Here is a 16,428-nt window from a genome sequence, read left to right as displayed (position 1 = left end):
TAGAAGGAGAGTATATGGGTTTAAGAAGAAGAAAATTTAAGGAAAGGGATAGAAATGTATATGTTTTGGCAGAAAGAAGGAAAGAAATTCAGAATTAGAGCTTCTATCATAGAAGAGGGGGAAAGAGGAAAAACATTTTAATACAAATAAGTTGGGTTAAGCAGAATGAAGAGTACATCAACAATGCAGTTATTTGCATTACAACACTATAGCAAAGTTCAAAATATTCCCAAACCGAAATTTGCTCAGCAGTTTTAAAGTTCCCAATGCAGTGGCTAAGAAGTAGAAGTGAAATGTATTAGGTATGGTTTACCCAATCTCTAAGGGTTTTTTAAGACACAGGTGCAAGTAGATCAAAGGACATATAGCTTTATGCCCCTCAAAGGTTATACATCTTTATCCCCCATCTTTATTTTGTTTTGGTGTATCTGTATATCTGCCCTTACGTCTTTCTGATAGGTACATGAGTAGTGAAAACCCATGTACAATATGTGGAAATGATGTCTTACTTGCATTAAGGCTTTGGGTGTTTGTCAGTGATGTTCACCATTGACTTTTCAACTGATTCAATGGTTATTAAGATGAATGGTGCAAGATGCAATGAGAGATGACCTTCAGCTGCCTTTGTGGGCAAAGGGACAGTTTAACTTAAGACCTATTTTACAGTAGTACCAGTTTGGCTTACATTAGCTGTCATACTAATAGAACAATGTATTTCTGATAACTTAATTCTAAACATGTTTAGACCACTGAGGTAATCTTGGAACGATAAGTAAGTTGGTTTTCATCAAATATCTCTTGAACATCTTGTGTATAGGGGAACTTCTGTAATTGAAATAGCTTGTTTATACCAGGCCAGAGAGATTTGTGTGGCTTGAGTAAGCACTTAGCACAGATGTGCTTCCAGTCATGACAGGCCCCTGTGGAGGGTAATTCAGACGTGTATATTAGACGTATGCTTGGAACCCCTTCTGTAGAGGCTTTGTCCTTTCTCTGACAGTTTGGAGCCTGGGAAGACTGCCTTCTGAGAGGCTGTGAGTTGGTTTCATGTAAGCCAGCTTTCATTCTAATGATCCACGGCAATAGAGGGGGGAGAATGGGAAGGAGAAGACATTGACCTTTTGAACATGTGAGGCTGTGGCAGGTGTGCATCTGTTGCAAGCATGCAAGACAGAATTTCATCTCTGTATAAATGTTTATTACTTGTCTCCAGGGCAAACCTTCTGTAGTTTTATCTGCTAATTTATGGCAGAGTTGTAACTTGGCTAGCATTTAAACTGTTATTTTTTGTAACTTCAGTTTGTATTCCTTCAGAATTCATTTGATCATTTGGTCCTCTGTTTTGCCACTTAGAACTAACCAGTGGTTTTGGTACCGTACACGATGTCCTTAATAACAAAATGTGGAAGATGCAGGTGTCAGTATTTTTACTGCAGTGATTTCTCCTTCCAAAAGGCCTCTGTCTCCATAGTGACTTGTGACGATGAGACAGAACTGAAGATCCAGCAGTAGGAACTACATGGAGGCTGAAGGATATGATGGCATTTTAGAAATCTTAACTAAGTTGGGTTTTGTATTGCTTTGAATACTAAGGCAGATGTTTTTTGTCTTTCTAGTAAAGCATAATAATTTGGAATTCAGTAGAACAGGAGGAAGAGCTGACTCAGTGTCAGATAACACTGTATCAGTCCTACTTTGGTGGATCTGTTCCTGTGATGTTTGTTTTCAGTACAAGTCTTTGTTTAGGCAACAAAAGCATCTAAGTTGTCCCTGGCTCTAGAAAAGAAACCTTCATTCTTCTTGAAGCCACTGATATACAGCTGTGGCTCATGAAACTGAGAATCAAAACCTTTGAGATCTGTTGTCACTAGAATTTGGGTTCTTCAAAGACTTAATGACTTTTAGTAAGACTGACTGAATTGGAATCTGTGGAAAGCCTACTAGCTATTAATATACATATGGAATGGTGCTAATAGTGGGGAAGGTAAATTGGCTTCACCTGACCTCAGGAAGTTGGTTTCCATTGCTTTCAACTCTGCTAGAATAGCTGCTAGCTCAAATCACAGACAAGCATAAGAGGATCCTGGATACATCATCTGTTCTTTCACTTCCATACTAAGTAAGAAACCATCCTTAAATGGTACCGGCATTTACAGAGTTACCACCCCATCACTCTTTGTATGGATTGAAACTGGCATGCCATGCAGTGTTGCCTTTCCTCTTTGTTACTGCAACTTGTTTTGGCCAGAGCAGAAGCCGAAGCATCACATAGATGGAAACCTCTATCAAAAAGTATGGGAAGTATAACAATGAAAATTAGGAAATTTTTCACAAGAGTCTGATAGGAAAATATCTTGATGGTTCTTGTAGGCCACCAAAGATATTCTTGAAGAATATGGAGGAAGCTCAGTAAACATTTTCATTTCAAAGAAAAAGGACTATCTCATCTTAACCTACATAAGAGGAGGCCTAGTATTTATTTTCTGCCTTTATATCTCAGCTCTCTAATGTGCCTTGATTGACTGTTGTCTTTCAGCACTTGCAGTCTGCCTGGCTCTCAAGGGATAAAACAGTGGGGTCAAATCAAGGGTCAGTAATGACTCTTGAAAATCCATGTGGTAGTAAAGTTCTTAATACACTCTTAGTGGTTGGAATTACACAGCTAAATCATATGTCTCTGTATATGGATGACTGCCTGATCTAAGGAAGGGCTTGTGAAGAGATACTAAGGCAGATTTGATCATATTCATTCTACATTGGGACACATGGAGTATTGAAGAGCTGTCTTGCTGGACAGAATTTCTGTGAGCTGTAATAATTTTTCATTGTCAAATGCTTATTTTCCAGAGGACAAGTTCCAAGTCTTTCAGGATTATATGAAAACATGTGTGAGGACTAATGGATTATTACTCGTGTAAGGACACGCATGCATGGTGCACTTCACCGAAGGTTGCTGACCATTTTAAGGTTACTTTAAGCCACTGTGCTTTCCTTTGCACTTGGACAGTATGCCTAGAACATGGTGATTTCCTATATTAAGTTGTTTTGCTGCAGCATTTGGATGGTGAAAGCTGTCTAAATGTGCTTGTAATACCTGATTTGCTTCACCAGTCCCCTTTATACACTGCTGGTTCCTACCATGCTACTTAAGACTAGCTTTTAGCCTGTGCTACAGAGGAAAAAGAGGAGCAGTACTACATAGCAGATCTTCATTTACAATTTGGCTGGCTCTGTGCATGCGCACAGGAAGAGGTTTCTTGCATGGGCCTTGCTGAAACAGGGAAAGGCTGATCCACCCCTAACAAGCTGACACACATTCTTCATGTTCCTGCTGGTTTGGATCTTGTTCTTCCCTGGTTGCTTGCAGACTGGGTTCAGTGTCTTTGCTGCGGAACAGTCACTCTTTTGAGGGCTGGGAACGTGAAAGATTCTCTATTAAATTTTCTACCTATTTTAAACCTCTGTATCACTTGCAGATCTTTACAATCAGCAGACAAGATTGAGATTACTTCCTTGGTATATTAGCTGTTTTTTGGTGCAAGTGCTCTAAATCTGTGCCTGAACTTGTTTTGGTAGTGTAGTAGGTTCACCCTGGCTGGATTCCAGGCATCCACCAAAACCTCTCTGTCACTCTCCTCTGCACCTGCACAGGGGAGAGAAAATATCACAAAGGGTTCTTGAGTTTTGATAAGGACCGGGAGAGATCACTCATCAAATACCATTACAGGCAAAACCAGACTCGAATTAGAAATGTCAATTGAATTTATTAGTAAAAAAATCAGAGCAGGATAATGAGAAGTAAAAGAAGACCTTAAAAAAAACCCACCTTCCCTCTTTCCCAGCTCTATTTCCTCTCCCCACCAGTATAGAGAGAGAGGGAATGGGGATTATGGTCAGTTCATCACACATTGCTCCTGCTGCTGCTCAGAGAGAAGAGTCCTTCTACTGCTCCGATGTGGAGTCCCTCCCACAGGAGACAGTTCTCCAGGTACTTCTGCAGCATGAGTCCATCCCATAGGCAACAACTCCACAAACTGCTGCAACATGGGTTACTCTTCTTCACTCTTCCCTCACAGGGTGGAGTCCTTCAGGCACAGCCTGCTCCAGCATGGGGCCCCCATGCAGTCACAAGTCTTGCCAGGAAACCTTTCCACAGGTCTGCAGGTCTCTGACAGGAATCTGTTCCAGTATGACAGGGTCACAGCCTCCTCAGGCATCCACCTCCTCCATGTGGTACAGGTGGATCTCTACATCCATATGGTTGTCCACAGACTGCAGAGAAAGCTCAGCTCAGGTGCCTGGAGCACCTCCTCTCCTTCCTTCTGCACTGACATTGGTGTCTCCAAAGTTACTCCTCTCATATTCTCACTTTACTCTTCTCTTGATGCTATTGCATCTGCATGGGAACCATTTTTTTTTTTTAAATTCTTCTGAAATATGTTGTCACAAAGGTGTTACCATCACTTCCTACTGGCTCACCCTTGGCTAGTGGCACATCCATCTTAGAACCACCAGGGATTGGCTCTGCTGGACACAGGGAAAGCTTCTAGCATCTTCCACCCCTCCCACTACAACAACCTGGCCATGCAAACTCAATACAGTTAGGCCAGATGTTGATCATCAGCCACTGTTATCTCAGTCCTGAATTATTAAATCTGTTAAGAGAGGGAAAAGTACATTAACTCTGTAAGTGTAGAGAGCATGTGGCGTCTGTGTTTCACATATCTTGTTTGTTTTGCCATGGACTAATACAAGTACAGAAGTAGTACTTACAGAAGAGGGCTTGCACTAAACAAGATGTAATAACTGATTGTAGGTAAAACTCAGAAGCACATAAGACCATGTTGATTAGCATAAGCAAAATGCATTTGCAGTGTCCCAGCACCTTCTGTGTGTTCTCCATAAAAGATTTTTTTTTTTAAGGAGGTGACCAAAATGAATTAATATTTCACCTATTTGCAAGTTCTTCATTGAAATTCAGGCAAAAACAAGAGGGGAGAATCAAGGCTTATGGTTTGAAAATCAGACAGATGGGCGAGGGAGACTCCTGGCAGTTACAAGTCATACTGAATAACATGATAAAGAGAACTGAAACAGATGCTAGAAAGAGATACCATTCTTAAAATTAATTTTTAAAAATTTGGATTGCAAAATTAGTATCCTAGGCATTTATTACAAGGAAATAGAAAAGGAGCCAAGGATGTAACTAAGGAATCAAAGTCTTGAAATGAATCCATCTCTTTTGTTGTTCTTCTCTGTGGTCTTTTGTCATGGTAATTTTACTTACTACCCTGCATCTGACAAAAGAACAAGTTCTGGATAAAAAGATCTATGTAGGTACTAATTATTTAGTTAGAACTTATTGTAAATCAAGGTAATTAGATTTAAATAACCTCTTACCAGGAAGGTATGTACAAAGTATGTATTAGCTGTGATATATGATGCTCTGTCCTGCTATTGAGTTCATTCAGACAGAATATAATCTGTGAACAATAAATTTGTTCGTACCTTATTGTGATTATGCAGGGAAGCAAAAAAAACCCAAAATCCCCTAAACCCATATTTTCTTCTCTCAAAGTTTTACTTTAACTTTACAACATCACTGTACATCTCTAAATTACCACATTTAAATTTAAGATTACATTTTGTTACTCTGCCAGTTCTTTAGGCAGAATGGGTACAAGCTAGAAAAAGAAACACTATGTACGTTCTAGGAAGCTTTTCACTTTGCAATCAATGAGTGACTTGATAGCAATTTCTTTTAGTACTTCTTCATCTTCTAGAAAGAAGTAAAAAAGTTAGACTTATTTCAAGAAGAGGCCCAAAGGAAAGCACCTTCTGTACCTTGGTTTCTTGTGGTAGTTCTGTTGTGCACTGAGGTATTACTCTAAAAATGCATATGCTTTTGCCAAAATGAAGCGAACAGTAACTCTAGGTCTCAATCTCTTTTCTCTGTGATTAGACAAATGGAGCATTCGGTCATCTTAGCAATTTTGCAGAAGAAGCAAGGACCAGGAGCTTAACCATAGGTCTAATTTCCTCTCATCTTGAGTTGCCCCATGAAAATCTTTGAAGTAGTATTTTATGAAATTTGAAGCCTTGTAAAAGGGCAACTGATTTTTTTTTTTAATTTTCAAAGAACAGACAATTTCTTTATTATCGAACTAAAAGCAGTATTTTAACAGTGTGAATATGTGTTACTCATAATTCAGAAGGGTTCAAATAACACTTTGGGGGTTTATTTGGTGGGAACTCCCATTTTAATTATTAGAAGGAATGATACTCCCCCAGTCAAAAAACAAACAAACAAAAACCCCCAAAACAAAAACAAAACCCAAAACAAAAAAGCAAAACAAAACCAACAAACCCAACCCCCCAAACCTCCCCCCCCCCCCCCCACTGTGGTAGCTTGAGGCTGACATTTGAGTCTTTTCATGGACTGCTGAAAATGGTCCTGAAGATTATTTTCTGTAATTTTTGCAGCACATTCTTGCCTTTTATAGGTTTTGTTATCATCCATGATCGTTTGATTATGGAGATTATTGCGGGGGGGAGGGTTTGTTTGGTTGGGGTTTGGTTTGGTTTTTCTGCAACTGATGCATCCATAGAAGAAGATAAAAACATCTTCATGTTTTTTGAAAACTCTGTCTGTTGTGTCTGTAATGACATTAAAAACAGAGTAGCTGCATAATGATGGTGTGTGACTGGCTTGGTGATTTTTGATGTGAAGTCTTTGGAATTATAGTAATACAAATACTTTTTTCTTTGTGGTGCTTTGCAAAGTGGCTTAAAATCATTTCATGGGACTTATGGTTCCATTAGTTATGGAAGTTTAGTGCCCTTATATTCTGTTGCTTTATGTTGCATTGCTGGTGCAACTTGAGTGGTCACTTTGCACAAAGATAAAGAAAGAGGATAATGAGCTGCTGCTAAAGCAGAGTGGATGCTTGTGGGCTCTGGTTTACACTCAGTGGTGTAACAGTACAACTTTCCAGCTACAGAGGAGTGTGTCATGTATCACAGCATTCTTGGGTTCTGCATCAAGGTGTTTTTGAAGTTCTTGGCTACGGACTCCTTTGCTACTGAAACAGGGTAGAAAAAAGTAGTTTAATAATGATGAGGGAGGGAGTCTGTGGGGATCTATGTGCATTCTGGAATTAGGCATGTTATTACCACTCAAAACCACATTTTTTCAATAGTGATTTAAAAAAATTGTGCGTAGAGCTTCTACTCCTAACACATTTACATGAAGGGTATATTCAGCCTGTGTGTGTATCTGGATTTACAAAAAAAAAAGTCCTCTAAGCAGTTCAAGAAAAAGATGCTATTACTGGTTTGCTGAGAGAGGATTAATTAGGAAATGTCTTCCCTCATCTGGATTTCTAGAAGTTACAGTGGTTCACTTCCTCTTAGCAGAGCATTATAAGAATGTCACTAGGCACTATATTAAATAATTATGTTATTACGTATTTCTTCTCTGGGGCTTGATACTATGGTTAAATTTGAAGTTATTTGCTAGAGAACTCTTCAGTTGTCATATTGAAGGGATCAGTCTGGAATAACCTGTAATAGGGTATGGTATGTTTGAATAATGAAAAGCCAGGGAAAATATTGAAATTCGGGGATCTCCAGGAAAATCTTTTTTGCATAAATACTAGCTTTACTCTGCATACCTTTTATTCCTCCCCTCCCCCCCTTTTCTCCAGTACTGATACTCGAAAAAGTGGAAAATGGAGATCTGAGCAACAAGATGTTGAAGATCACGGATTTCGGCCTGGCCAGGGAATGGCACAAAACTACCAAAATGAGCGCAGCTGGGACCTATGCCTGGATGGCTCCCGAGGTCATCCGCTCCTCAATGTTCTCCAAAGGCAGCGATGTTTGGAGGTATTGGTTTGGCATTAAGTGGTTGGATACTAAAGAGTAACTACACCTGCCAGGAAGTCTCTTTTATGTGTAAGAATAATGAGTAATGGTGAACCAAATATTAAAATTCAAGTCTTAAGCTTTATCCATCAGCTTTCCATCTGTCAAGACTTATCTCAGACTTGTTATTGCTGTAGAAAGTAAGTGGTGGACCAGTTATTGCATGCCTCTAAATTTTTGTTGTTCTGTAAGTTTTCATTCAGATTATTTTGGGATTCATAATCCAAATTCCCTCTGCTTTTTCTAAACCAAACTTTTTGTGCTAATTTGGCTATTGACTGACATAATCAAAGGCCATAACACAATCTGAGAAGTACTGTATTATTTTTTACTGTTTTACATACAAGATAATTTTGAAATATTTTGTTTTGGTAGTAATCTGTCACTAATGTACTAGTCTACACAAACACACTGTACTTAATTGAATTCCCCTTGCTGTTTCAATCTGAATACTATGTTTTTTGCTTTCACAATAATTTTATTCATTATTCCCACCCTTCTAGTCTTTTCCATAGGATAATAGATTTCTTATCTGGGTCCATCTGAGTATGTAATTCATAAAAAGTGACTTGTGTGTATATATTGTCTTTTTCATTCATGCACTGGAATTTTTTGTGAATGAGCTAATTTGGTGGGGAGGAGCATAAGGGTTGGCTCCCCGTATACTTCCAGAAATTGAGTTTGAATACCACAGTAAAGTGGATTGGTAAATACAGAATTCAGTAAGTAGCTCCAGGGCAGTGACTTTTCTGGATGCTGGATGACTTAGAATTAGTACTGAACAGCCAAAACAGATGAAATTGAGAAAATTTTGTTCTTGAGAAAAAAAGTGTTGAAATGTCAGGATATTTGTCTTCATAGCAGTAAGATTCTGTTGCTGGCCACTAATTTTCTTCCACAAGTGTGTGCATGCTATAAAACCTTTCAGGATAAAGAAATAGCCCAGCTGGTAAACTTCTCTGGCTGTTATGGCAGCTATTTGGTGTGGGGATTTTAATTTTCCTTGTCCATATCTTCAGTTTTGCTGAATAGATAATGTATTGCCTTGTGATAAGTCTGTGAATTTGTATTTTGCACTCTGATAATGTGGAAAAAATTCTGACTTGGAAACTAAATGTGGTTGGTAGCCTGTAGCTAATCTGAGACAAACTGAGCAAGAACCAGGCTTTTATTTGCAGTGAAGTCTGGCAGAAATGAAAATCTTAAAGCTGTGCACCTTTTCTGTGCATGTGATGATGGTACTGGTTTGTACAGAGCTTGTCAACCTCAAACCTAAACTTGCTGTTCTGTGAAGCAGTGCCAGGAAGGGCCTTTAAGGATAACCTGAGAGAAAGGGAGAAGGGGAACAGTTTTCCTGTAATTGTAACTTTACTAATCCAGGCATGCTATGAACAGATCAGTAGATCTTCTGTACCAGTATGAATTCATTTAAAGAAAGGTAAGAATTATTCAATTGGTTGGTGATTTTTATGAAGGTAGCACTAGTGCCTCTATACCTGTGCAAAAATAGCAGTTTGGTCATTGATTCAAGCACTGTGAATCACTTAAGGACTGCAAATAACTGAAATTTTTGTTCATTTTTCAGAATACTTTATTTCTGTCTTTAAGATTCCTTCAGCACTTTCTCTTGTTATAGTTACCAGTCTTGCCTTGAAAAGAGGTTGAGTTCCTTACTCTCCCTTAAACAGAGAGTCATCACCATTAAGAGAATTTATATACTGTCTCTGAATAAGCCTTTTCTTTCTGGTGGCTAAAACCTCTATTCATAGTTAAATAAGCTGAAAAGAACATGTATGCAGAGGACAAATGGCTACCAGTACAATCACTACTAGTCTTGTCAATGATTGTAAGCCCTAGATTTTACAAAAGCAGTCATGGACTTGTGTAATAAATCCTGTCCCCACCCAAGGATGCAACCTGAAATTCTTAACAGGATGAACTTTTTTATCCTATTAGATTTGCCCCTCCTCTTGTCCAGTTCAACCACTTGGTTAATCACTGGAGTCACAGGGTGTTTTTTTTGCCGAACAACCTTTCAGTCAGTCTATGCAGCATCAAGAGAATTGTCTGTAATGTTCACAAACCCTTTTATTTCAACACCTTTTCTTTAAAGCTTATTAGAATAATACTGCTGGCTGAACTGTTAGCCAGCCTTTGAACACAAATCTTGTTCTACTTGTGTTCTTGCTACACAAACCCAAACCTTCTTCACAGAGGTGAAGATGCATGCTAGGACTGAAATTTCCTGAGTCAGTCTTATCATAACTGACTGCTTCATCTTTTCAAAACATGTTTCAAGCTCCATTTAAAAAGCTCCATCTGTTTACTCTAGAGTAGAGTTGGCAAGGAACTCAAAAACAGTGAAGAATGGCCACACATGGTATTTATCACCAGTCTGGGCCACTGTTGAAGCTTGTTCATAGTACCAGTACTTAGTAAATCTTGCTAGTGAATACTTGTTGCTGTGAATTTTGTTGTGCTGTACCCACAGGTTCTAGATATACAGTAGAAGCCTTGTGCTTATATTGCACAGAGGAGAATGAAACCATAGTTTTAGTTAAATAAGTCCTTTCCTGTAAATCTGTTATATGTTTGCATTACAGGAGTAAAGTTGAAGCATAGATATTGCAGCTCATCCAGTACTGTACTCTAATGTTAGTGGGCGTATAAATAAAATTTTCCTGTCATTTGGCTGTTTAAATATATTTCTTGTTTGCTGCACACTTTGTTTTTCACTTGTGCTGCTTAAAAGACAGTCATTTTGTCAGTAGCATTGGTATGTGGAATATAAAGGCACCATACAACCTTCATCTGAGTTCTCTATGTTCTTCAATTTAGATGTTTTTAAGCCATATCTGTTCTGAGATCAGTGAAATAACTGGGAATTTAATTTCCATTTAGGAATGGACTACCAGCCTTAGCTAAAACCATCAGATTAACAGATCAGGGAGTTTCAGGCATTCAGTGCTGGGTGTAGAAACTTCAGTCATTAGAATATTTTGTTTTAATCAAGAGTTGTTCAAGCAGTTCCATCCACAACTGACCACTTGTAGGCTTCTGCAGTTTTCTGTGTGTAATGAGGCACTGGCAACACTTCAGTACCAGTCAGATGAGTGCTGACTAGCAATAATAGGAGAAACTCATCTGGGAGAAGCCCATGATGCTGATTGTTGTGAAATGGGCAGGAAGGGTCATCTCTGGAATTGCCAGTTCATTAACATACAAAATGCCAGCTGTTAATAGCCATAAAAATGTAATGAAGTTTGGGGGTTTTTTCTTAAAAAAAGTAATGTTCTAGTTTCTTTTGGAACTGGGATCTCTTTGTTGGGCTGATAATTCATTCCTCATGGAAAGCGTTGAACCTTGGGAAAATGGATAAGAGAAGCTTATGGTAGAAATGCCATGGAACGGTACCAGTGAGAAAAAATCACTTGTTTTTTAAAAGTTCACAGACTAACAAGGGAGGTGGCAAAATCACATGTGAAATCCTGCAGACCTCCAGCCTCCCTTGCCCTGAAAATCCAGCGAGTAGGATTGAACCTGATGTTAAATGGCTTAAGGGATTACTGGATCACTGAAAGATGGTTAATTATTCACACAAGTGTCAGTTGGCTTGGATGCATGGGTTGTGTCACATGGTTCATTTCATAATTAAAGTCCAAAAATTACTACTAGGTGCTGGAAAAATAAATGAGCTTGATCCCTTCTTCTTTCTCCCCACTGGGAGTGAGTAGAGGCCCTTGTTTCTTTCTTTCTATGGCTTTTTGTGTAAGTCTTCTGATCTGGCTTTTTTCTTTGTACTTCCCAATCTTCTGCTTGGGAGTTAATAGGAAAACACTTTGTTCAGCACCTCTCTTGGTGTTTATTCACTTGGGATTATTGTTCAAGTGCCACAAAACAGTATTCCCCAGTTCTGTGGAAGCAGTATTCTCAGCAGTGAAGTGCTAGTAGCATTGAGTTTTGTCAGAAGCAAAGTGATCTTTTCTGCAATATGCACTTCTAGTGTCAAAGTAGAAGAAGCACCAATCTGTCTATTCCTTTTTCCACCCTGCAGAAGAAGTTGTTTTTAGCACATCAGTAGTACTTATCTAATACTGGTGTTAAAGTAATAATACATCTCTTTGGTAGATTTTACTACCTTTAACTATCAACATTCATATCCAAACTGAAAAGTAACATGGATGATCAATGAGATTTAGACAGTCCAAATACACATTCAGTTCAGTTTTCATTTTCTTTGACTGTTTTACAAATCCTAGAAGGCCAAAAAGAAAATGGGAACTCCTTAGACTCTAGGGTTTGTTTTTTTTTTTCAGATAATGCTCTTGAGACAGTAAGAAATAATAAATTATATCAAGAGTGTGAATTACGTAAGAAAAAAGCAAAAGATCATGTAGATCAAAAAATATCGTATTCTGCTTAGTAAAGTAAAATAGCTGTGTTAGCAGCAAAGGTTGAATCTTTAGTGACTAAAATCCTTTCTCTAAGTAGGAAAAGTACTGTTACAGTGTCCAACTAAAGTAACAGCAGTTACAGGGAATGTTAAAGGTGTGATGGGGTAGAAGAGAGATCGCAAGAGTTTGTGATAATGTACTCCCAAATGGATATATTTTAGCTTCAGACTCTTTCATGGAGCAGCTATTTAAGGAGCTTGTAGGAAGAGAAACAATTTTTCATTTGGTTTTCAGGTGTGCTTAGGAGGCCTTCAAGGTTGTACAGTATGACACGGTCCAAATATACGTATACTTAGATTTTATAACTTTACAAGCCAAATTAAGAAAAATTAGTCCATTACAGTGTTTAGTCTCAAGGGTAATGACAACATTGGGAAATTTGTGTAAAAACAACAAAAAGGGATCACGCAATGTGGATATCTGTTAAAGCTCTGAGTGAATGTATGGGAAATCCTTTAGAAGAATGAAGAAGACAGTGGAGAAGCACAGTCTGTATCCAAATGAGGAAAATTATGCTTTGACTTGAGCTCTGTCAAGTTGAACGTAAAACAAAGAAGATAAAAGGATTTTGAGGAGAGTCTTCTTAAAGCGTAAAACCAAATCCCTTGCTTTCAAATGCAGCACAGTTTGAAACGCTGTAGGAGAACATAACAGCCCAGAGGTGAGCAAAATATGGGAGTGCAGAGAAGATAAGGCTATGCCAGAAAAAAACTTTGGTGACTTGTGTCTGCCAGAATAGAGCAAAGAAGCATTTTAAGCTGAAAATTTATCTTTAAGGGAGTCAAGCCTGGAGGACATATCTTACTGCAGTAAATTCACAGAGGTGTTAAAACTGCCCGATAAAATCCACAGTAACAATTCCTGAGATTTACAGTACAGCCCAAAATTTCTACAAGAACATGAGGGTCAGCTGAGTTAATAACTGTGCTGTGTCATCTGTTGCTTGAAACTGGTGTAGCACCAGGGAAATGGAAGGCAGCAGACGTGGTGGCAAGTCTTAAAAGAGCTTCCTGAGTATTAGCATAGTATGATCTTAAGTTCTTCTCAATGGTAGAAATAGCACTAAAGAGCAGGGAGCTGGTGCACATGTGAGCATATCTGGGGAAGAGTCAGTTTTTGTAGAAGAAAATGTAATACCTTGTGAAAAGTGAAAATGCTTGAAGGAGATACTGAATATGTGGATAAGTGGGAAATTGCTTATACTATATTTGGATTCATAAAGACTTTAGGCAAAATCCTTCATCATAAACTTTTAAATAAAGTAAATTGATGTGGGAAAAGAGAGCAAGTCTTTTCCCCAACATTTAATAAATTCTTAATTACTGAAGGAATAAATCAGTTTTCTTGGTGGGGAATTCTGTGTTCAACACAATCACAAGTGATTTGAAAAAAACGACAAATGATTAGGTAGCATGGTTGATGATCTCAAGTTATTCAGGATAGGAAAAATTAATTTACTGCAGAGAGATGAGGAAAAGTTTTACTATAATGAATGATAAAATAGATGGTATAATATAGTAATAAATCATAGAAAAGTATTATATAATAAATACAAAGTAGTACCCATGGGAGAATTTCATATGTGCAATTTATGGGCTGTAAATTTTGCAGCTGTGATTCAGTAAAAACACATTGAAACTACTATGGATAACTTAGCTCATTTTCTAAAGAGTGAGAAAGGCAACTGGCAAATGAAAATTTAATAGGAAAGAAAGAAAACAAGCAATACCATTAGTGCCTCTCCCCATATCTTTAAAACTTTGGGATTTTGCTCATTTCAACAGAAGATGTCAAGGTCACTGAAAGATATGAAATGGCTTCTGTTCAGGATAGTAACTAGATTAGGATTTAGCTAGATTAGGATTTGGGGGTCTGGAAAGATGATGATTTATGCAGGATGAATGGGAGCCTGTGAAATCATGAACAGCATGGAAGGAGCTAATAGGGAACATATGTTTACTCTTTCTTGTATTGAAAGAACTACAGGGAAGCCAATGAAATTACCAAGTGACAAGCTCAAAACTCATACACAGAAGTGGTTTTTGGCAATACATTAAATTTTTGGAGTTCACTACCACAGAATATAATGGATGGTAAACGGGTTCAGAAGAGAGTAAGGGATCAGGGGAAGAAAAAAATGTCAGGTTGTCAAGTATAAACAAGCAGTTTCTGTTTCAGGTTTCCTAGAAGCAGAAAAAAATATTCTGAGGTTATGTTTTTCATCATATATTTTAGGGGAGAACAGTCCTGGAACTATTTCCATAACTTCATAGGTAGTATTTTGTAGAACATCTTAAGATAACAACCTAGTTCTGAAGAGGTATTTTTTTTTACTTACTTTTAGATATCACAAGCCACCAAACAAGTCGTCTTCATATTTTTTGGCATTCTAAGAGATTCCAGTTTGAAGCTCAATTAGAAGATTTATGGCTTTCTGATTGTTCCCAGTTTCAGCGAGAGGATTATTTTTGCCTAAAAGGTGGAAATGTAATCTTATTTCAGACTTAGTAAAAAAGCAAATTAAATAGGGCAGATCACCAGCTTGGCATTCATGATAAGCATGTCTTGCAAACTTAAATTTCTTTAGTGTACCAAACTCCCGGGTTCATGTACCTTGTTGCTTAACAAAGACTGTGTTAAAGTCAAACACCTCTTCTCTTTTTTGTTTCCTTCCCAATAGTTATGGTGTGCTGCTTTGGGAACTGCTAACAGGAGAAGTACCATTCCGAGGAATTGATGGTCTTGCAGTAGCATATGGTGTTGCTATGAATAAGCTTGCCCTTCCAATCCCTTCCACTTGTCCTGAGCCTTTTGCCAAACTCATGGAAGGTAAGCCAGCTATGGTATGAGTGTGGTTTGTGCTGTTTCTAGAGTGCTGTTGAGCATGGCCTTTTTGTGTTGGTTTTGTTACCTAGGAGCACAGATTTCTCCAGTGGCTTTATTCAGTGGTGCAGGTTATTGTGGGAGCCAGACTTGGCTGTTAGTGTGCTGTGACAGTCAGTCTACTACCCAGAATAATGAATGAGGGTTTTTTTATCAACTGGCTTTATAGGAAAAGGGGGGTTATTGTGGTTGTCTAGTAGTAGAGAACTCACCAACACCAAAACTTCACATATTTTGGTCTTGTTTGAAGTCTTAATTAGTTTTAAAATTCATAGCTCAAACATCTTGCTAGTAGTGTCAGATTGGTTTGACATGAAACTTTATCCTACTGATATTTCAGGGAGAGGGTTTAAATGTGGCTTTCACACTCCAAAACAACCCATATTTTCAGTCAGAATGATGTGATTTTCTGCTTTGTCTGTGGAGGTAGTTCATGCCCAAGGTGGGCTACAGAGAGGTGGAAGAAATACAGGACTTAGTCATCAGAGCTGCTGTAGTTGCTAAAAAGGATTTTGTGAGGTAGTTTTCAGATGTACTTATGTGACCTGGTCTGCTGGCCTTTGAAACTACTTTCATGTCTCCTGAGTTTCAGTTGTTCCTCTGTCCCTTTTCCCCTCCTCCTCTGCTGCCCTCTCTCTCTTCCTTATCTTCAGTATTTTTGTTTATGTCCCTATTCCTGAGGATTTCTTGATGTTTATTTGTAATAAACATTTTTATACCTATCTGGCAGAAAGGAAAACAAGATAAAGAGAAATCAAACTTGGTTTATAGTCTTGGTGAGCAAAGAATGAATCTCAACATAGAACTGATACTCTGTGGCCTCTGGTGCTTTTAGCCTCAGGAAAGCAATATGAATCATGAAGAAAATGTTTCTGATGGATTTTTTTTTTCCTGCTTTTGGAATACTTTTGTGTTCTTCTGGTCTTTTCTTTAGGTTACAGGCTTCAGTTAATTTAAAGTAAAAATTTCACCTATATTCTGCTAGAAAAGAGCTATCCTATTGGATAGTAAACAATAGAGTTGCAGGTAGAGGAGCTTGGAGGCAGTGTAAAGTGAGAAACTGTTTGAAAGAGTTGATAAAACTACCAGCTCAGTGTTGTGCCAGGTAGTTTATTCTGACATGCCTTCCCAGATTTCCTAACTATGTGTGAGGATTTAAAAATAA

The 16,428-nt window shown here is 38.1% G+C and overlaps 1 protein-coding gene across 1 annotated transcript in view; it reads left to right on the top strand.

The window, feature by feature from the left end:
* MAP3K9 (mitogen-activated protein kinase kinase kinase 9) overlaps window positions 1-16,428 on the top strand; it is a gene marked incomplete at its 5' end in the record, with an annotated part of 59,382 nt that overhangs the window by 20,171 nt on the left and 22,783 nt on the right. Inside the window, 2 exons of the mRNA XM_083863131.1 lie at window positions 7,707-7,887; window positions 15,061-15,209. Coding sequence (XP_083719257.1) covers window positions 7,707-7,887; window positions 15,061-15,209 — 330 coding nt within the window. The remainder of the gene's footprint in view (window positions 1-7,706; window positions 7,888-15,060; window positions 15,210-16,428) is intronic.

This window comes from Zosterops lateralis (assembly GCF_965231275.1).
Source record: "Zosterops lateralis genome assembly, chromosome: 6".
NCBI classification, from domain to species: domain Eukaryota; kingdom Metazoa; phylum Chordata; class Aves; order Passeriformes; family Zosteropidae; genus Zosterops; species Zosterops lateralis.
The sequence above is the reverse complement of the archived record's forward strand: the minus strand, read 5'-3'. Positions and strand labels throughout refer to the sequence as shown.